General features: G+C 44.6%; 1 protein-coding gene across 4 annotated transcripts in view; it reads right to left on the bottom strand.

The window, feature by feature from the left end:
- LOC111967240 (dual serine/threonine and tyrosine protein kinase) overlaps positions 1 to 22,775 on the bottom strand; it is a 57,309-nt gene that overhangs the window by 18,516 nt on the left and 16,018 nt on the right. For all 4 annotated transcript variants that reach the window (XM_023992148.2, XM_023992132.2, XM_023992141.2 and 1 more), the window contains 7 exons: positions 21,006 to 21,491; positions 20,659 to 20,854; positions 19,924 to 20,162; positions 19,683 to 19,766; positions 19,363 to 19,539; positions 18,720 to 18,849; positions 3,637 to 3,793 (listed from right to left, as the gene is read on the bottom strand). In XM_023992148.2, coding sequence (XP_023847916.1) covers positions 3,637 to 3,793; positions 18,720 to 18,849; positions 19,363 to 19,539; positions 19,683 to 19,766; positions 19,924 to 20,162; positions 20,659 to 20,854; positions 21,006 to 21,491 — 1,469 coding nt within the window. The remainder of the gene's footprint in view (positions 1 to 3,636; positions 3,794 to 18,719; positions 18,850 to 19,362; positions 19,540 to 19,682; positions 19,767 to 19,923; positions 20,163 to 20,658; positions 20,855 to 21,005; positions 21,492 to 22,775) is intronic.

Raw genomic sequence — 22,775 nt, 5'->3', positions numbered from 1 at the left:
GCTGTGATTTATGATCGAAGAGAATTCCCTTGGTAGATAATGCGGTCGACATTTGATTGTGAGGAGTTCTAGATCAGGTGAACAGAATGACTTGAGTTCCTGTGTGTTGTTTATGATACACCACGTCTCGTTAATCATAAGGCATACCCCCCGCCCTCTTCTTACCAGAAAGATGTTTGTTTCTGTCGCGCGCTGCATGAAGAAACCAGCTGGCTGCACCGACTCCGTTAGCGTCTCTTGAGTTAGCATGTTTCCGTGAAGCAGAGCACGTTGCAATCCCTGATGTCTCTTGGAATGCTACCCGTGCTCGGATTTCATCAACCTTATTGTCAAGAGACTGGACATTGGCGAGTAGTATGCTAGGGAGTGAGCGCGATGTGCCCGTCTCCGAAGCCTGACCAGGAGACCGCCTCGTTTGCCCTTTTACGGCGTCGCACAGGGTCGCCGGCTGGGATCAGATCCATTGTATTGGGTGGAAGGCAAAACCTGGATCCGTTTCGGGAAAGTCATATTCCTGGTAGAACGATGATGAGTTGGTTAATCGTATATTCAGTAGTTCCTCCCGACTATGTAATGAAACCTAAGATTACCTGGGGTACCGATGTAAGAAATAACACATAAAAAACAAAATACTGCATATTTTCCAAGGAACGCGAAGCGAGGCGGCCATCTCGTTTCGGCGCCGGCGCAGTTCTGTACTCGTAGTAAATCCAATTACATATATTTGTATTTTATTAAAACTGCATATCTTAACATATAGCCTAACAAAAGCGTTCAACAAACCAATATTGGTGTAAACTTTCCAAATAAAAAGCTGGTATAAATACAATATAAAAAGCCAAATTATCAATGTATTTTTTTTAAAGATGGTTGCAATGCTGTAAAAACAGTTTAACATGTCTTTTGAGGAGGGCCCTTATTTTGAAAAGAATCTGCAATCGTGCTGCCAGCATAATATCCTACTGCCAGAAGACAGTAATGGAGGTGTGGTGTTGGCAATGCACCAAGTATGGGTAACTGCATACTTGGTGTTTATAAGTGGGCGTTGCAAAGAAGTGGGTTGGATCAACAGCTGTGTGTGTAACATCAGTGGGTTGATCAACAGCTGTGTGTTGTAAATCAGTGGGTGATCAACAGCTGTGTGTGTGTAACATCAGTGGGGGATCAACAGCTGTGTGTGTGTAACATCAGTGGGTGGATCAACAGCTGTGTGTGTGTGTGTGTGTGTGTGTGTGTGTGTGTGTGTGTGTGTGTGTGTAACATCAGTGGTGGATCAACAGCTCTGTGTGTGTAACATCAGTGGGTTGATCAACAGCTGTGTGTGTAACATCAGTGGGTTGATCAACAGCTGTGTGTGTGTGTGTGTAACATCAGTGGGTGATCAACAGCTGTGTGTGTGTGTGTGTGTAACATCAGTGGGTTGATCAACAGCTGTGTGTGTGTAACATCAGTGGTTGATCAACAGCTGTGTGTGTGTGGTAACATCAGTGGGTTGATCAACAGCTGTGTGTGTGTGTAACATCAGTGGGTTGATCAACAGCTGTGTGTGTGTGTGTGGTGTGTGTACATCAGTGGGTGGATCAACAGCTGTGTGTGTAACATCAGTGGGTTGATCAACAGCTGTGTGTTGTGTGTGTGTGTGTGTAACATCAGTGGGTTGATCAACAGCTGTGTGTGTGTAACATCAGTGGGTTGATCAACAGCTGTGTGTGGTGGTAACATCAGTGGGTTGATCAACAGCTGTGTGTGTGTGTAACATCAGTGGGTTGATCAACAGCTGTGTGTGTAACATCAGTGGGTTGGATCAACAGCTGTGTGTGTTAACATCAGTGGGTGGATCAACAGCTGTTGTGTTGTGTAACATCACTGGTCGGATCACCAGCTGTGTGTGGGTGGTTAACATCATGGGTGGATCAACAGCTGGTGTGTGTGTGTTAACATCAGTGGGTGGATCAACAGCTGTGTGTGTGTGTGTGTAACATCAGTGGTGGATCAACAGCTGTGTGTGTGTGTGTGTGTAACATCAGTGGGTTGATCAACAGCTTGTGTGTGTACATCATGGGTGATCAAACAGCTGTGTGTGTACATCATGTGTGGTTCGATCACCAGCTGTGTGTGTAACATCAGTGGGTTGATCAACAGCTTTGTGTTGTGTGTGTGTGTGTGTGTGTGTGTGGGTTTGTGTGTGTGGTGTGTGTGTGTGTGTGTGTGTGTGTGTGTGTGTGTGTGTGTGTGTGTGTGTGTAACATCAGTGGGTTGATCAACAGCTGTGTGTGTGTGTAACATCAGTGGGTGGATCAACAGCAACTGGTGTAACATCCTGCGCTCCATTATTGGTTAGACCGGCCATAGCCAGGTGCACCTCTGGTCAGCTTAATGTTTACGTAGCAGGTTAGGAGAATTAACGTAGCAGGTTAGGAGAATTAACGTAGCAGGTTAGGAGAATTATCGTAGCAGGTTAGGAGAATGAGGTTACATTTAGGAAAAGGCCTAGGCTTAGCTAAAATGAGTCTGCCAAATTAGCTGATTCGCTTTCCATAAACCAAATTGTTGACACACCCACTTTCAGACACTCCATGTATGGAGTTACACATGACTCCAATGCACGCAGCACGTTGGCAGTGCTTGCTGGGACTTGTAGTGCAGGGCGCCAGTCAGTATGGCAGCGGGCCAAAATTAATTGACAACCCAAATCTATGGGCGTGTCCGAGTGGATCACTTTTGTCAAGTGGTCATCGTTGTTCACCTCCTTACAAAGTGTGTTGCATTATGGGGGATACAAATTGTCCAACTTGCACCTACACGACAACTACATTAACCAAAAACCATGTGATCAAAGGTCATGAAGTACTGACTGCAAATTTCTGCAGCTGCTCTTCAACTTCATCACCTGCATTGTCGGAGGGTCTATTGTCAACCAATAATTAAGATGTTTTTGTTTAACCCACCCGAACTTGACCAAAGACGTGACAAACAGGAACCAATTTGCCACGATTCATGTATACAGTGGTTATGTACAACTAAATGTGATTTGAGTCTCTCTCACCAATTGATAGTACGATGCATACACATATGTACAGTTTGAGTGTGTGATATGGGGGTTGGAGACCTGTTCAAATCAATATTACAAAGAAAAACGTTTAGAAACAATTGCAACACTGCCATGTGGCATTGCGCCTGGATGTTGGAAAACCACATCCGTTTTCTGACTTTCAAATGTCGCAGATTCAACTCCAACTTTTGTCTAGTCGGTAGCTTGCGCCTTACTACTCAAATGAGCCCATTGCGTGTCCTAGAGGGTGTGGAGATTTAACCAGTACATGTGCTATACAAAGACCTGTCACCACCAATAAAGAAGAGTTTAGTTGATGACAAATGAGTCGCACCACTGTTTGTTATTGGAGGACTATTCTTCACTTGAGTAGAGACCAATTAAAAAAAAAAAATTAAGTAAACTTTTTTTACTTTCTATTACTACCTCAGGTCTCAGTTTAAAGGCGAGCTCTTTTGAAATGCTAGGACATAAACTATGGTTGAAACTACAAACTGAAAGGGTATGGCTGAAATCCATGGCCCAGGTGTGGCCATATATGACAAGCCAAAGCAGGAGGTCGTCTTTAAATCGTTCCCTCTCACCTGGTGTAGTGAAACTCTAGAGCCAGATCGTTCCAGTGCTTGTCGTCGGGCGGTACCACAGACTTCAGAGCGCAGGGGTAGCGTCCCCCCCAGCTGTCACACAGATAGACCACTCCATACTGACCCCGCCCCAGCTCTCGGCCAAGCTTGGGCTTGCCTGCCAAAAAGACYAAGAAACATACAGAGATTGCTTTATTGTGATTGGCCTGTGAGAGAGGACAACCCTGGCAGAGTGTATACTATTAGACTTCTTCCACATTTTATTACGTTACAGCCTTTTTCTACAATTGTCAATATACACAAAATACCCCATAATGACAAAGCAAAAACAGGTTTAGATATTTTTGCAAATGTATTAAAAATAAAACAAATACTTTATTTACATAACTATTCAGACCCTTTGCTGAGACTCGAAATTYKGATCAGCTGCATCCTGTTTCCATTGATCATCCTTGAGGTGTTTCTACAACATGATTGGAGTCCACCTGTGGTATATTCAATTGATTGGACATGATTTGGAAAGGCACACCTGTCTATATAAGGTCCCACAGTTGACAGTGCATGTCGGAGCAAAAACCAAGCCATGAGGTCGAAGGAATTGTCTGTAGATTTGAGACAGGATTGTGTCGAGGCACAGATCTGGGGAAGGCGACCAAAACATTTCTGTAGCATTGAAGGTTCCCAAGAACACAGTGGCCTCCATCATTCTTAAATGGAAGAAGTTTGGAATCACCAAAACTCTTCCTAGAGCTGGCTGCCCGGCCAAACTGAGCAATCTGGGGAGAAGGGCCTTGGTCAGGGAGGTGACCAAGAACCCGATGGTCACTGACAGAGCTCAAGAGTTTCTGTGGAGATGGGAGAACCTTCCAGAAGGACAACCATCTCTGCAGCACTCCACCAATCAGGCTTTTATGGTAGAGTGGCCAGACAGCAGCCACTCCTCACTAAAAAAGGCACGACAGCCCGCTTGGAGTTTGCCAAAAGGCACCTAAAAGACTCAGACCATGAGAAACATGATTCTCTGGTCTGATGAAACCAAGATTGAACTCTTCGGCCTGAATGCCAAGCGTTACGTCTGGAGAAACCTGGCACCATTCCTACAGTGAAGCATGGTGGTGTCAGCATCATGCTGTGGGGACATTTTTCAGTGGCAGGTACTGGGATACAAGTCAGGATCAAGGGAAAGATTAACAGAGCAAAGTACAGAGAAATCCTTGATGAAAACCTGCTCAAGAGTGCTCAGGACCTTAGACTGGGGCAAAGGTTCACCTTCCAACAGGAAAACGACCCTAAGCACACAGCCAAGACAACGCAGGAGTGGCTTTGGGACAAGTGTCTGAATGTCCTTGAGTGGCCCAGCCAGAGCCRGGACTTGAACCCGATCAAACATCTCTGGAGAGACCTGAAAATAGCTGTGCAGCGACGCTCCCCATCTAACCTGACAGAGCTTGAGAGGATTTGCAGAGAAGAATGGGAGAAACTCCCCAAATACAGGTGTGCCAAGCTTGTAGCGTCATACCCAAGAAGATTCAAGGCAGTAATCGCTGCCAAAGCTTCTTTATCAAAGTACTGAGTAAAGGGTCTGAATACTTATGTAAATGTGACAGTTTCTTAAACATTTGCAAACAATTCATAAAAACAGTTTTTCCTTTTCATTATGGGTAGTGTTTAATCAATTTTAGAATATGGCTGTAACGTTCCTGGTGTCAGGAAAATAACCTCACACTCAACGTCAACGTCAACAAAACAAAGGAGATGATTGTGGACTTCAGGAAACAGCAGAGGGAGCACCCCTATCCACATCGACGGGACAGTAGTGGAGAAGGTGGAAAGTTTTAAGTTTCTCGGTGTACACATCACGGACAAACTGAATTGGTCCACCCACACAGACAGCGTTGTGAAGAAGGCGCAACAGCYCCTCTTCAACCTCAGGAGGCTGAAGAAATTCAGCTTGTCACCAAAAGCACTCACAAACTTCTACAGATGCACAATCGAGAGCATCCTGTCGGGCTGTATCACCGCCTGGTACGGATACTGCTCCGCCCACAACCGTAAGGCTCTCCAGAGGGTAGTGAGGTCTGCAACAACGCATCACCCGGGGGCAAACTACCTGCCCTCCAGGACACCTACAACCACCCGATGTCACAGGAAGGCCATAAAGATCATCAAGGAACAACAACCACCCGGCCACTGCCTGTTCACCCGCTACATCCAGAGGCGAGGTCAGTACAGGTGCATCAAAGCAGGGACCGAGAGACTGAAAAACAGCTTCTATCTCAAGGCCATCAGACTGTTAAACAGCCACCACTAACATTTAGTGGCCGCTGCAACATATTGACTCAACTCCAGCCACTTTAATAATGGGAATTGATGGATTATGTAAAAATATATCTAGCCACTTTAAACAATGCCACTTAATTAATGTTTACATACCTACATTACTCATCTCATATGTATATGTATATGATTACTGTTCTATATCTACTGCATCTTGCCATCTTTATGTAATACATGTATCACTAGCCACTTTGAACTATGCCACTGTTTATATACCCTACATTACTCATCTCATATGTATATACTCTATAAATCTACTGCATCTTGCCTATGCCGTTCTGTACCATCACTCATTCATATATCTTTATGTACATTTCTTTATACTTGTGTGTATAAGGTAGTGTTGTGGAATTGTTAGGTTAGATTACTTGTTGGTTATTACTGCATTGTCGGAACTAGAAGCACAAGCATTTCGCTACACTCGCATTAACATCTGCTAACCATGTGTATGTGACAAATAAAATAAAATTTGATATGTGGAAAAAGTCATGGGGTCAGAATACTTTCCCGAAGGTGGCGCAGTGGTCTAGGGCACTGCATCGCAGTGCTAGCTGCGCCACCAGAGTCTCTGGGTTCGCGCCCAGGCTCTGTCGCAGCCGGCCGAGACCGGGAGGTCCGTGGGGCYACGCACAATTGGCATAGCGTCGTCCGGGTTAGGGAGGGTTTGGCCGGTAGGGATATCCTTGTCTCATCGCGCTCCAGCGACTCCTGTGGCGGGCCGGGCGCAGTGCGCGCTAACCAAGGGGGCCAGGTACACGGTGTTTCCTCCGACACATTGGTGCGGCTGGCTTCCGGGTTGGAGGCGCGCTGTGTTAAGAAGCAGTGCGGCTTGGTTGGGTTGTGCTTCGGAGGACGCATGGCTTTCGACCTTCGTCTCTCCCGAGCCCGTACGGGAGTTGTAGCGATGAGACAAGACAGTAATTACTAGCGATTGGATACCACGAAAATTGGAGAAAATGGGAGAAATTTAAATAAAAAAATATAAAAAAATAGAATACTTTCCGAATGCACTGTGTATATATAATAATATACGGTGTATATAATATATACACACACACACTAAGTGTACAAAACATTAGGAACACCTTACTAGTATTGAATTGCACCCCCTGTTGCCCTCAGAACAGTACATTATTTGGGGCATGGACTATAAGGTGTCGAAAGTGTTCCACAAGGATGCTGGCCAATGTTGACTCCAATGCTTTCCACGGTTATGTCAAGTTGGCTGGCTGGATGTCCTTTGGGTGCTGAACCATTCTTGATTACCCATGGYAAACTGTTGAGTGTGAAAAACCCAGCAGCCAGTGGCAGGGGACTTTAATGCAGGAAAACTCAAATCTGTTCTACCTAACTTCTACCAACATGTTAAATGTGCAACCAGCTTACTCCACACACAGAGACACGTACAAAGCTCTCCCTCAATTCGGCAAATCTGACCATAATTCTATCCTCCTGATTCCTGCTTACAAAAACTAAAAGCAGGACGCACCAGTGATTCCGTCAATAAGAAAGTGGTCAGAAAGCAGATGCTAAGCTATAGGACTGTTTTGCTAGCACAGACTGAAATATGTTCCAGGATTCTTCCAATGGCATTGAAGAGTACACCACGTCAGTGACTAGTAAAAAAATGCATCGATGACGTCGTCCGCACAGTGACTCTACGTACATACCCCAACCAGAAGCCATGGATTACAGGCAACATCCGCACTGAGCTAAAGGGTAGAGCTGCCGCTTTCAAGYAGTGGGACTCTAACCAGGAAGCTTATATGAAATCCCGCTATGCCCTCTGACAAACCATCAAACAGGCAAAGCATCAATACAGGACAAAGATCGAATCGAACTACACCGGCTCCGACGCTCGTCGGATGTGGCAGGGCTTGCAAACTATTACAGACAAAGGGAAGCACAGCCGAGTGCTGCCCAGTGACATGAGCCTACCAGATGAGCTAAATTACTTCTATGCTCGTTCGAGGCAAGTAACACTCAAGCATGAATGAGAGCATCAGCTGTTCTGTACGACTGTGTGATCACGCTCGCCGTAGCCGATGTCAGTAAGACCTTCAAACAGGTCAACAGGGCCGCAGGGCCAGAAGGATTACCAGGATGTGTACTCCGAGCAACCAACTGGCAAGTGTCTTCACTGACATGTTCAAACTCTCCATGACCGAGTCTGTAATACCCACATGTTTCAAGCAGACCATAGTCCCGGTGCCCAAGAATACAAAGGTAACCTGCCTAAATGACTACCGACCCGTTTCACATCTGTAGCCATGAAGTGCTTTGAAAAGKTGGTTATGGTTCACATCAACACCATTATCCCAGAGCCCTAGACACACTCACTCCAATTTGCATACCGCCCCAACAGATCCACAGATGATGCAATTTCTATTGCACTCCACACTGCCCTTTTTACACCTGGACAAAAGGAACACCTATGTGAGAATGCTATTCATTGACTACAGCTCAGCGTTCAACACCATAGTGCCCTCAAAGCTCATCACTAAGCTAAGGACCCTGGGACTAAACACCTCCCTCTGCAACTGGATCCTGCACTTCCTGACGGGCCGCCACCAGGTGGTAAGGGTAGGTAACAACACATCCGCCACGCTGATCATCAACACGGGGGCCCCTTAGGGGTGCGTGCTCAGTCCCCTCCTGTACTCCCTGTTCACTAAAATCAAATTTTATTGGTCACATACACATGGTTAGCATATGTTAATGCGAGTGTAGCGAAATGCTTGTACTTCTAGTTCCGACAGTGCAGTAATATCTAACAAGTAATCTAACAATTCCACAAAAACTACCTAATACATACAAATCTAAGTGAAGGGATGGAATAAGAATATGTACATAAATATATGGATGAGCGATGACCYAGCGGCATAGGCAAGATGCAATAGATGGTATAGAATACAGAATATACCTATGGGATGAGTAATGCAAGATATGTAAACATTATTAAAGTGGCGTTATTAAAGTGACTAGTGGTCCATTTATTAAAGTGGCCAATGATTTCGAGTCTGTATGTAGACAGCCGSTTCTTTGTGGCAGTGTTGGCTGTTCAACAGTATGATGGACTTGAGATAGAAGCTGTTTAGTCTCTCGGTCCCAGCTTTGATGCACCTGTACTGACCTCGTTTTCTGGATGGTAGCGGGGTGAACCAGTCTATCACATGGCCAGGCACGACTCCAACACCATCATTAAGTTTGGCGTTGACAACAGTGGTAGGCCTGATCACTAACAATGACGAAACAGCCTATAGGGAGGTCAGAGACCTGGCCGTTTGGTGCCAGGACAACATCTCCCTCAACCTGATCAAGACAAAGGAGATGTCTACAGGAAAAGGAGGGCCAAGCACACCCCCATTCTCATCGACAGGGCTGTAATGGAGCAGGTTAAGAGCTTCAAGTTCCTTGGCGTCCACATCACTAACAAACTAACATGGTCCAAGCACACCAAGGTAGTCGTGAAGACAGCACGACAAAACCTATTCCCCCTCAGGAGACTGAAATGATTTGGCATGGGTCCTCAGATCCTCAAAAAGTTCTACAGCTACACCATCGAGAGCATCCTGACTGGTTGCATCACTGCCTGGTATGGCAACTGTTCGGCCTCCGACTGCAAGGCACAACAGAGGGTAGTGCATACAGCCCAGTACATCTCATTCCAAGATGGCGTAGSAGTCGGACGTCTGTTTTGTCTTGTCCCGTCCTGTGTATATATCGTTTTCTTCGTATATATTTTTAATCTCAATTTCCATCCATGGACTGAACATACTCTCCTGCAACCCGTCTATTTTTTATACTTTAGAACCGGAACCCCCATCAGAAGCTAGCCAGCTAACTAGCTACTAGCTGGTAGTCAGTTAGCCACTACTAGCGGTCATCACCGTTAACTCTGATATCAGCCAGCCAGCCTCAGTCCAACAAATTCCTGCCAATCTGCACAGCACGATATCAACCCAGAGCATATCGGACTCTACCACATCTCCGGATTCCTACCGTAAGCTCAAACTTTACACCGGATCATCGCAGCTAGCTAGCTGCTATCCGAGTGACTACTCCTGGCTAACGTCTCTGTCCCGAAGCAAGCACCAGTTAGCTTGGAGCTAGTCTCAAGCTAGGCCCATCTRCCGGCTAGCCGAAGAGATCCATCAGACAATTCCTGGGCTTCAATACCTCTTTTGCCAATTGGCCTGGACCCTTTGCTTCCGGCACGGAGCCCCGCACGACTGGTCTGCCAACGTAACCGTCCTAGTGGGTTTCAACAGGCTCTGCCGTTGTGACGTCCCCCTGAGGCCTATCTGCTAGCCCCGGCCTGCTAGCTGTCTGAAACGCTGTGTTTCCAGCTCGCCTAGCTACTCACTGGACCCTATGATCGCTTGGCTACACATGCCGCTCCCTAAATGTCAATATGCCTTGTCTATTGCTGATTAGGTTAGTGATTGTCTTATTTCACTGTAGAGCCTCCAGCCCTGCTCAATATGCCTAGGTGTTATTGTGTTCCACACCCCACACATACGGTGACCTCACCGGGCTCTCTCATCGTCACTCAATGCCTAGGTTTACCTCCACTGTACTCACATTCTACCATACCCTTGTCTGTACATTATGCCTAMAATCTATTCTTCCGCACCCAGAAATCTGCTCCTTTTACTCTGTTCCCGAACGCATCAGAAGACCAGTTCTTAGCCTTTAGCCGTACCCTTATCCCACTCTGGTGATGTAGAGGCTGACACAGGCCCTGCAGCCCCCAAGCATCACTCCCATTCCCCAGGCGCTCTCATTTGTTAACTTCTGTAACCGTAAAAGCCTTGGTTTCATGCATGAAGCCTCCTCCCTACGTTTGTTTTATTCACTGCTTTAGCACACTCCGCCAACCCGGATGTCCTAGTTGTGTCTGAATCCTGGCTCAGGAAGGCCACCAAAAATACTTTAAAATGTCCATCCCTAACTATAACATTTTCCGACAAGATCGAACTGCCAAAGGGGGCGGAGTTGCAATCTACTGCAGAGATAGCCTGCAGAGTTCTGTCATACTATCCAGGTCTGTGCCTAAACAATTCGAGCTTCTACTTTTAAAAATCCACCTTTCCAGAAACAAGTCTCTCGCCGTTGTCGCTTGTTATAGACCCCCTTCAGCCCCCAGCTGTGCCCTGGACACCATATGTGAATTGATCGCCCCCCATCCCCAAGGAACCTACCAGGTACAAACCTAAATCCATAACCATGGGCACCCTCTTAGATCAAATCAAATGTATTTATATAGCCCTTCTTACATCAGCTGATATCTCAAAGTGCTGTACAGAAACCCAGCCTAAAACCCCAAACAGCAAGCAATGCAGGTGTAGAAGCAAGTAGATATCATCCTGACCAACTTGCTCTCTAAATACACCTATGCTGTCTTCAACCAGGATCTCAGCGATCACTGGCTGCGTGCGTAATGGGTCCGTGGTCAAACGACCACCCCTCATCACCGTCAAACGCTCCCTAAAACACTTCAGCGAGCAGGCCTTTCTAATCAACCTGGCCCGGGTATCCTGGAAGGATATTGACCTCATCCCGTCAGTAGAGGATGCCTGGTTGCGCTTCAAAAGTGTTTTCCTCCCCGTCTTAAATAAGCAATCCCCATTCAAAAAAATGTAGAACTAAGAACAGATATAGCCCTTGGTTCACCCCAGACATGGCTGCCCTTGACCAGCACAAAAACATCCTGTGGCGTTCTGCATTAGCATCGAATAGCAACTTTTCAGGGAAGTCATGAACCAATATACTCAGTCAGTTAGGAAAGCTAAGGCTAGCTTTTTCAAACAGAAATTCACTTCCTATAGCACTAATTCCAAAATGTTTAGGGACACTAAAGTCCATGGAGAATAAGAGCACTTCCTCCCAGCTGCCCACTGCACTGAGTATAGGAAACACTGTCACCACCGATAAATCTACGATAATCGAGAAATTCATTAAGCATTTTTCTACGGCTGGCCATGCTTTCCACCTGGTACCCTTAACTGCGGCCAACATCTCAGCACCCTGTGCAGCAACTTGCCCAAGCCCCCCCCCCCCCACATCTCCTTCACCCAAATCCAGACAGCTGATGTTCTGAAAGAGCTGCAAAATCTGGATCCCTACAAACCAGCAGGGCTAGAATATCTGGACCCTCTAAAAAATATCAGCCGAAATAATTGCAACCCCTTTAAACTAGCCTATTCAAACTCTTTAGTATCATCTGAGATCCCCAAAGATTGTAAAGCTGCGGTGGTCATCCCCCTCTTCAAAGGGGGAAGACACTCTAGACCCAAACTGTTGTAGACCTATATCCATCCTGCCCTGCCTTTCTAAAATCTTCGAAAGCCAAGTTAACAAACAGATCACCGACCATTTCGAATCCCACCGTACCTTCTCCACTATGCAATCTGGTTTCCGAGCTGGTCATGGGTTTACCTCAGCCACGCTCAAGGTCCTAAACAATATAACCGCCGTCTTCATCGACCTGGCCAAGGCTTTTGACTCTGTCAATTAGAGGTCGACCGATTATGATTTTTCAATGCCGATACCGATTATTGGAGGACAAAAAAAGCCGATACCGATTAATCGGCCGATTTATTAATAAAAAAGAAAAAATATATGTTATATATATATATATATATATCTCATACACACACACACACACTTTTGTAATAATGACAATTGCAACAATACTGAATGAACAATGAAACACTTTTATTTTAACTTAATATAATACACACACAGCTCTGAAGTGACAATGATACTGAAGAGTCTGCTTAGGAGACAAATACTCTCAACTGTTTGAATAAAAATAGAGTTTAAGTTACCTGTGATGAATGTTGAAAACAAAAACTGTCATTTCTATATGCAGGAAATCCTATTTTAATAATCGGCATGGTAAGAATTGACAACCAAAGTGCGAGTCATAATTCCCATGACACCTTCTAGCAAAATCTGAAAAGCGGTTCCTTCATTTATTCCATAGGATATTTTTTAGATTCACTTAAAATAAGGTCTGTGTTTCTGTAGGCTTACATCACCGTGCCAATTTTATAACTGTGTAGATATCCATAGGATAAGGTAACTCTGATCAATAATGGCTAAATATAAGCGAAGATTTAAAAAATTGTAGAGTGGATTTAAGAAAATATGTTGACAAACGTTACCTTATCCTAGTGAGATTTTACACGGGTATCAAAATGTCGAGCGGTTTAAGCCTGCCACGAAAACAAGACCTTATTTGAAGTAGATCAAGACATTCTCTATGGAAGACATGAACGGTAAAATAACGACGTGACCCCTTTCAAGTTCAGCCGCAAGTTATTACAGGAATTATCGACTATTTCTCTCTAAACCATATACCTTTGACTAATCCGGAACTATCACCTCGAAAACAAAACGTTTATTCCGTTCTGTATTTTATCTAACGGGTGGCATCCATGAGTGTAAATATTCCTGTTACATTGCACAACCTTCAATGTTATGTCATAATTACTAAAATTCTGGCAAATTAGTTCGCAAAGAGCCAGGCGGCCCAAACTGTTGCATATACCCTGACTCGCGTGCAATGAACGCAAGAGAAATGACACAATTTCACCTGGTTAATATTGCCTGCTAACCTGGATTTTCTTTAGCTAAATATGCAGGTTTAAAATATATACTTGTGTATGATTTTAAGAAAGGCATTGATGTTATGGTTAAGTACACATTGGAGCAATGACAGTCATTGATTGATTGTTTTTTATAAGATAAGTTTAATGCTAGCTAGCAACTTACCTTAGCTTGCTGCATTCGCTAACAGGCAGGCTCCTCGTGGAGTGCAATGTCATTCAGGTGTTAGAGCATTGGACTAGTTAACTGTAAGGTTGCAAGATTAGATCCCCCGAGCTGACAAGGTTAAAAATCTGTTGTTCTGCCCCTGAACGAGGCAGAACGTTCCTAGGCCGTCATTGAAAATAAGAATGTGTTCTTAACTGACTTGCCTAGTTAAATAAAGATTAAATAAAGGTGTAAAAAAATATATATATAATAATCAAACCGGCGCCCAAAAACACCGATTTCCGATTGTTATGAAAACTTGAAATCGGCCCCGATTAAATCGGCCATTCCGATTAATCGGTCGACCTCTACTGTCAATCACTGCATCCTTATCGGCAGACTCAATAGCCTTGGCTTCTCAAATGACTGCCTCGCCTAATTCACCAACTACTTCTCAGATAGAGTTCCGTGTGTCAATTTGGAGGGCCTGCTGTCCGGACCTCTGGCAGTCTCTGGAGGTGCCACAGGGTTCAATTCTTGGGCCGAATCTTCTCTGTATACATCAACGATGTCGCTCTTGCTGCTGGTGATTCTGACCCACCTCTACGCAGACGACACCATTTTGTATACATCAGGTCCTTCTTTGAACACTGTGCTAACAAACGTCCAGACAAGCATCAACGCCATACAACACACCTTCCATGGCCTCCAACTGCTTTTAAATYCTAGTAAAACTAAGTACATGCTCTTCAACCGATTGCTGCACGCAAACTCCCGCCCGACTAGCATCACTACTCTGGACGGTTCTGACTTAGAATATGTGGACAACTACAAACACCTAGGTGTCTGGTTAGACTGTAAAATCTCCTTCCAGACCCACATTAAGCATCTCAAATCCAAAATTAAATCGAGAATCGGCTTCCTATTTCACAACAAAGCATCCTTCACTCATGCTGCCAAACATACCCTTGTAAAACTGACCATCCTACCGATCCTTGACGATGTCATTTACAAAATAGCCTCCAACACTCTACTCAACAAATTGGATGTAGTTTATCACAGTGCCATCCGTTTTGTCAACAAAGCCCCATATACTACCCACCACTGCGACCTGTATGCTCTCGTTGGCTGGCCCTCACTACATACAGTTGAATTCGGAAGTTTACATACCTTAGCCAAATACATTTCAACTCAGTTTCACAATTCCTGACATTTAATCCAAGTAAATATTCCGTTTTAGGTCAGTTAGGATCACCACTTCATTTTAAGAATGTGAAATGTCAGAATAATAGTAGAGAATGATTTATTTCAGCTTTTATTTCTTTCATCACATTCCCAGTGGGTCAGAAGTTTAGTATTTGGTAGCATTGCCTTTAAATTGTTTAACTTGGGTCAAACGTGCCGGGTAGCCTTCCACAAGCTTTGCACAACACATTGGGTGAATTTTGGCCCATTCCTCCTGACAGAGCTGGTGTAACTGAGTCTGGTTTGTAGGCCTCCTTGCCCGCACATGCTTTCTCAGTTCTGCCCACAAACGTTATGGGATTGAGGTCAGGGCTTTGTGATGGCCACTAATACCTTGACTTTGTTGTCCTTAAGCCATTTTGCCACAACTTTGGAAGTATGCTTGGGGTCATTGTCCATTTGGAAGAACCATTTGCGACCAAGCTTTAACTTCCTGACTGATGTCTTGAGATGTTGCTTCAAATATATCCACATAGATGGCATCATGAGGAAGTGAAACTATTTTGTGAAGTGCACCAGTCCCTCCTGCAGCAAAGCACCCCCACAACATTGCTGCCACCCCCGTGCGTCACGGTTGGGATGGTCTTCTGCTTGCAAGCCTCCCTTTTTCTCGAAACATAACGGTGGTCATTATGGCCAAACAGTTATATTTTTGTTTCATCAGACCAGAGGACATTTCTCCAAAAAGTACGATCTATGTTCCCATGTGCAGTTTGCAAACCGTAGTCTGGCTTTTTTAATGGTGGTTTTGGAGCAGTGGCTTCTTTCTTGCTGAGCAGCCTTTCAGGTTATGTCGATATAGGACTCGTTTTACTGTGGATATATATATTTTTGTACCTGTTCCTCCAGATCTTCACAAGGTCCTTTACTGTTGTTTCGCGATTGATTTGCACTTTTGCACCTTAGTACGTTCATCTCTAGGAGACAGAACGAGTCTCCTTCCTGAGCGGCATGACGGCTGCGGTGGTCCCATGGTGTTTTACTTGCGTACTATTGTTTGTACAGATGAACGTGGTACCTTCAGGCATTTGGAAATTGCACCCAAGGATGAACCAGACTTGTGGTCTACAATTTTGTTTCTGAGGTCTTGGCTGATTTCTTTTGATTTTCCCATGATGTCAAGCAAAGAGGCAGTGAGTTTGAAAGTAGGCTTGAAATACATCCACAGGCACACCTCCAGTTGGACTCAATGTCAATTAGCCTATCAGAAACTTCTAAAGCCATGACACTATTTTCCGGAATTTTAAGCTGTTTAAAGGCAAAGTCAACTTAGTGTATGTAAACTTCTGACCCACTGGAATTGTGAATTATACAGTGAATTATAAGTGAAATAATTCTGTCTGTAAACAATTGTTGGAAATTACTTGTTGTCATGCATGAAGTAGATGTCCGAACTGACCTGCCAAAACTATAGTTTGTTAACAAGAAATTTGTGGAGTGGTTGAAAAACGAATTTTAATGACTCCAACCTAAATGTATGTAAACCTCCGACTTCAACTGTATTCGTCGCCAAACCCACTGGCTCCAGGTCATCTATAAGTCTTTGCTAGGTAAAGCCCCGCCTTATCTCAGCTCACTGGTCACCATAGCAACACCCACTCGTAGCACGCGCTCCTCAAGGGAGGGACAGAAAAGTAATGTTTGGGAAAGATTTTGCGAAGTGGTAAAAGAGGATGGTCGCAGTGTGATGATTGTGAGGCTTCAAATATGCCTGTCACATCAAAAGGGACTGCAGTATACTGTTCAGATGGGTTAAATGGAAACTGAAATCTTTAGACCTACAATCACTCACAGCCTGCAGAATTAAGCATTTCTTGCAGTAAAATTATACAAATGTAGGCAAAATGTTCACTCTAAAAGGAGTGGAGAAATATGATATCTTTCAGCATCTTGAGAGAATGTGAATGCTCAGTTATATACCATCTGTAGCGGCACCATATTTATCAGCATCATAAAAGCTGATAGTATTTCAACCACATTACATATGCATCCAAACCAAACTGAAATCTTATCAGAAACATGTTGGGTCGTTTTAACAACTTTCCATWTTCTTAAAACCGGTCAAACTGATGGCATTTGAAAATTTAGCACGGAAAATCTTTCCCGTTTTTTTTTGTATTATTGCATTTTGTCCCCGGTCCCCAAACATCTTTGTTCCGTTAAAGAAGATCACAGAAAACTTTACCGATGTCAACTAGATTGAAGCATTCATTCTATCAATTTATGACATTCTCGTGAGTAAAGGTTTATCTAGTCTTCTTGGGCAACATATGACAGAAGAGAATATGCATGTATTTAATTATACACAAGGCCTACCAAAATGTCGGAAATTATAGGCAGAAACATCTAAAAATCAGGCCCAAAAAATCCTGCCCCCCTGTCAAAAAAAATAATTCTGCTGTCTTTGACTGTAGCTTATAGTGTATTTTCTATATTTGCGGGTAAGAGTTGGGTGCAGGACTCAGATTTTCACATATAGTCGGGCGGTTGTGGATGGGTTATTAGCAATTGTGGGCGGGTGCGGGTTTACAAACATCTAACCCACGCACCACTAGTGTGTGTGTGTGTGTGTACGGTACAGTGCCTTCYGAAAGTATTCAGACCCCTTGACTTTTTCAACACTTACGTTACAGCCTTATTCTAAAATGTATTAAATGTTCCCCCCCCCCTCTCAATCTACACACAATACACCCCATAAATGACAAAGCAAAAACTGAAATATAATATTTACATAAGTATTCAGACCCTTTACTCAGTGCTTTGTTGAAGCACCTTTGGCAGCGATTACAGCATCGAATTTTCTTAGGTACGACGCTACAAGCTTGGCACGCCTGTATTTGGGGAGTTTCACATTCTTCTCTGCTTATAATTTCCGAAACATGTTTCTCACAGTCTGAGAGTCTTTAGGTGCCTTTTGGCAAATTCCAAGCGGGCTGTCATGTGCCTTTTACTGAGGAGTGGCGTCCATCTGGCCACTACCATAAAGGCCTGATTGGTTGAGTGTTGCAGAGATGGTTGTCCTTCTGCAAGTTTCTCCCATCTCAACAGAGGAACTCTGGAGCTCTGTCAGAGTGACCATCGGGTTCTTTGTCACCTCCCTGACCAAGGGACCCAGATTATTCAGTTTAGCCAGGCAGCCAGCTCTAGGAAGAGACTTGGTGGTTCCAAACTTCTTCCATTTAAGAATGATGGAGGCCACGGTGTTCTTCAATGTTGGACCTTCAATGGACCTTCAATGTTGCAGAGATTGTTGTCCTTCTGGAAATTTCTCCCATCAATCCTATCTCAGAGCACTATGGACAATTCCTTCGACCTCATGGCTTGGTTTTTGCTCTGACATGTACTGTCAACTGTGGGACATTATATAGACAGGTGTGTGCCTTTCCAAATCATATCCAATCAATTGAATTTACCARAGGTGGACTACAATCAAGTTGTAGAAACATCAAGGATGATCAATGGAAACAGGATGTACCTGAGCTCAATTTTGAGTATCATAGCAAAGGGTCTGAAAAACTAGGTAAATAAGGCATCTGCTTTTAATACATTTGCAAATAAAACAATCTAGGTTTTCGCTTTGTCATTATGGGGTATTGTGTGTAGATTGCCGAGGTTGTAACAAAATGTGGAAAAAGTCAAGGGGACTGAATACTTTCTCAGGGCACTATGTATGTATGAGCGTGTGTGTGTATATGAGAGAGAGAGAGAGAGAGAGAAAGAGTGTGTGTGTGTCTCACCATGCAACAGCACGTCTCGGAGGGAGCGGCTCTCCAAAGACAGGCGGGCCAGCCGTGGGGCGTGGTCTTTCCTCACACGCAGCCACAGGTCCTCAGTACGCTCCAACCGCCCCGTGTGACCTTCTTCCAGCTACACATATACATGTTATTGGTTGAAATCTCATAGGCAAATGTAAAAAAAAAAAAAACACAGCTTCTCAGTATGCTCCAACAAATGTTTACGACATTCCTCCACATAACATAAGAGCATCAGGAAAAAAAACAGTGTGGGTCTTTATCAATAATGACAATCACATTGTCAGTCGTGGTGACAACCCTCACAGCAATTTGATCATTGAGATCAAAGAAGTTCAAACAGAAAATCAGACTTGTTGCAAAACAAAGCCATGACTGGCGAGTGGCAAGTAAGCAGACAGAGTCCCAAGACATAGCATGAACAGAACCTGGCAAAACTGGTTGAAATGTCATCATTATCACAACAAGAAAATGGTTGATAGGTCATTTTAACATAATTGCAAACCGTTTTCCCTACTGGGAAAGAAAGTAGCAGCCAAGGCAAAACCAGATGGAGAGTGTGAAGGTGCATGAAAAACAACGTTTCCAGTTTGAGACAAAAACGTTAGCCGATGCTGGGTTGGTGTACCTGTCGCAGGGAGGCAGCAAAAGCGTCGTGGGAGCTGTTGAGGCGTGTTCTGAACTGGGAGCAGATACTCTTCGCCAGCTTGGCAGCACTCAGGCTCTCTATGGCATCCTGGGCCACATTTCTCTTCCACTCTGGTGTGATGGCAGGAGGGTTCACAAACGTTATCCTCTGGATGATCTTCATAGGGGAGGAGAGAAAGCGGGAGAGAGAGCGAGAGCATTTGTGAGTTGCTATTTTGCTAATGACAAATCAAGGTTGTTGTTATTCCAAAGAACAACAATTTAAAATCAGATTCCAGAGGCTTGACTGGGAATAGTTACTTGTTTGATCTGCTCCCAGACGAGTCTCGTAACAGAGGATCCTGAATGGAAGGTCACCTCCACGTGATAGGCAGCGTTAAGTATCTGACCAAGACAGGAAGAGAGATGGAGAGAAAACAGAACAATATGTTATCATTTAAGTTAAAACAACTGTCTCGTGGGAAAAATATAATTACATACATTGTCTTTTACATCGTCTTTTGAGGAATCCTATTAGCTAACGTTGTGACTTTACACACACCTGTTTGAGGTGGTTGGAGGTGACGTTGTGGACGGAGGACTCCATGTTGGACTTCTCCAGGCTGTTTAGACAGCGCTCCAGGGTTCCTACAAAGCTCTCCCTCAGGTAGTCCACAGAGCTGATCAGCTTGTTGGCCACCGCTTGGTTTAACCTCACAACTATCAGCTCCTGGATCTGGTGGATGCAGGATTTTATAACCTTTGAAGTAACAGGCTCTCCGTTGGTCGCCACTATGAGGTCTGTGAGGTCAGAGAAAGACACATTGAATGAAAGCATGAGTGAAAGATAATGTAGTTCGAAAGCGTGGTGAAATTTCACGGTGACATTTTTCAAGTAGGCTAAATGGTCTTTCTTACATTAAATGCATCATTTGTAACCTGTCAAGTGGTATTCAATGTTTTTGGCAAAGTACCATATTGACACCTGCTGCTGACTGAACAATGGATCTTCGTCCCCCTCTCCCCCCCCACCATGCCAACCCTTTGACACTTCTGCATTGTGCAACTAATTGTGTCTTTGGTTGCATCTACTTATTGTGTCAGCTGTATGCCCCACATTAACAATTACGGTCGTTTACTGAGTTCCTACACAGGTCACCTCAAGATTGTGTCTTGTCAACTCTGTCATCCATCACCAACTGAAGGTCAGTTTAGGGTCAGTAGTACAGCTATTGTATGCTATTATCTCAGAGACATTTGACAGCATCAGTCTTTAGTTGGCCTTTGGCCTGTGTACCTGTGAACTCCAGGTTGGCAGCATCCTCCAGCAGCTGTTCCTTCATGCTGCTCAGCGTCTCCACGATCATTTCCTTCATCTCCTCCTGTTTGCGGTTGGCAATGGCCATCAGGGAGGTGAACAACTCGCCCTCCTTCTCCCGCGTGTACTCCAGCCGCCGTGGCGTGATCTGCAGGTCCCTCTGCATGTCAAAGGCCTACAGCCAGGGAGAGGAGGATAAGTCAGTCTCTGCCACCACTATCATTTTTCTCTACTTAAAATTAAAAAAGTTTCTGTTACACATTGTGACACTATATAGATTGAATTAGCTAATTGATTGATTCCCACACAGAAGTCCCTCTACTCACCTGGTTGATGAAGAGGTCGAGGCAGCGGCAGTGCACCCCGTTGAGCAGGTTAGCAGCCTCCACATGCTGGTAGTGGAGCACCTGGCGGGCGAAGGGCACCAGGAGGCGGTGTAGCCTCTCAAAGGCCTCCCCCAGTACACTCTGGGGCTTGGTGGCCAGGCTGGGCGTCTGAGAGGGGGCTCCGCAGGAACAGTTCCCTACTGGGGTGCTGAGAAAGCCTAGGGACAGCAGTTGCTTGTAAAGGGGGCTCTTCTCCCTCTCCAGGCGCCGGCTGGGCTCGGGGGAGGCCTCGGCTGGGATACGCATGAAGAAGATGGGGAAGGGGAGCGTCTCTTTGACTTTCCTCAGCTCGGCCACCTGCTCAGCAGTGAGGGTGTCCTGGTTGAGGGCATAGAGTATGATGGGAACCACGTTACGCGTGCAGTCCTCCAGGGCCTCCTCGATGGGCTGGACACTGGGGCACGGCACCACCATGATTTTCGCCTCCTGACAGAACAGGGAAGATACTTCAGTCATTCAAATGGTCCTAGCAGCACTCATCAACACTTATATAAATGTGGAAAAATCTATCAACAAAAAAGCTAATTCTCTGGGATTAGTTTTTTAAATCAAAAGATTTAAGTTGAGCAAACATACAGGGGAGTACACAATATTTCTCCAATCCCCATTGGCTCCAACATACACTACTACCTCCATCTAGTTCATGACTGTAAAACAGTCACATAACAGTTTCTAACTAGGACATAAACGAGTGCCATCCCCCATAAACACAAACAGTCTGGTCATGGGAAAGGGTATGGGAGGGCAACAGAAAACCAAGCAAGAAAACATTTTTGCTCCACTTTTGATGAATTATACAGTAACAGTCACAGAAATAGAACGAGAGAGAGAAAGAAATGGGGGAGCACAGTGTAAAAGAGAGAGAAATGACTAACGCAGCCACACAAAGGAGGCAGTTAGTCCTGTCTCCAAGAAACAAGCGCTGTGGCCAACTGAGCAGTTTCTTTGGAACAAAGATCGGTTGTAAACAAATTTTTATAGGCTATCAAAATAAATAGAATGTTTAAATTTTCATAATGTAATCAATTTCCAAARATAGTCCAACAGCTGAATATCTGTGGGCTACTTTATCACAGCTATATCAGACAACGGACTGTTTCAACCCGCAATCTGCATATGTTAATCGTTATTTTTCTCCCTTTCAGTCTGACAAGTTGTCTAGATTGACAGCATGTTAGATGTGTTCATGATAAATGTGTCACATCAAACGGTATGCTCCAATAATAGCATACTTGGATAGTCTATGCTAAAGATGTCTCGACCTATTGTTGAAAACAAGCAGGACATTCTAGGCTATATGAACTTGTGGCAGACTAATGTCAGGAGGTTACGTAGCTCTGAAACACGCATCCATAGGTTAGCACTATCCCAGTGCTGTGTATCACTGTGTGGGGAGCCCAGGGGAGATGGGGTGGGGAGGTAATTAGAGTGTTAGTGCTTTCCTCTACTGGCCTCCCAAAATGGGGCGTTACAATTCTGCCATGGCTTTGTGAATGTCACAGTGAGCTGAGAGCTGCTTCCCTGCCTGCCTCTAGCCCCTGAGTAAACAGCAGCTGGGTACATCTCTGAACCACTGCTCTGACTACATTATTAAACCACATCTTAGCCCACCTACCCAACCTGGCACATGCGTTTGCATTATCATGAGAAGTTTAAACCAGGTTGACAAGTGTATAAAATGTTACATTATAGCCCAATTTGACAGCTTCT

The sequence above is a fragment of the Salvelinus sp. IW2-2015 genome, linkage group LG1, assembly GCF_002910315.2.
Source record: "Salvelinus sp. IW2-2015 linkage group LG1, ASM291031v2, whole genome shotgun sequence".
In the NCBI taxonomy this organism is placed as follows: Eukaryota; Metazoa; Chordata; class Actinopteri; order Salmoniformes; family Salmonidae; genus Salvelinus; species Salvelinus sp. IW2-2015.
Note: the sequence above shows the minus strand (reverse complement) of the source record. Positions and strands in the feature narration are given on the sequence as shown.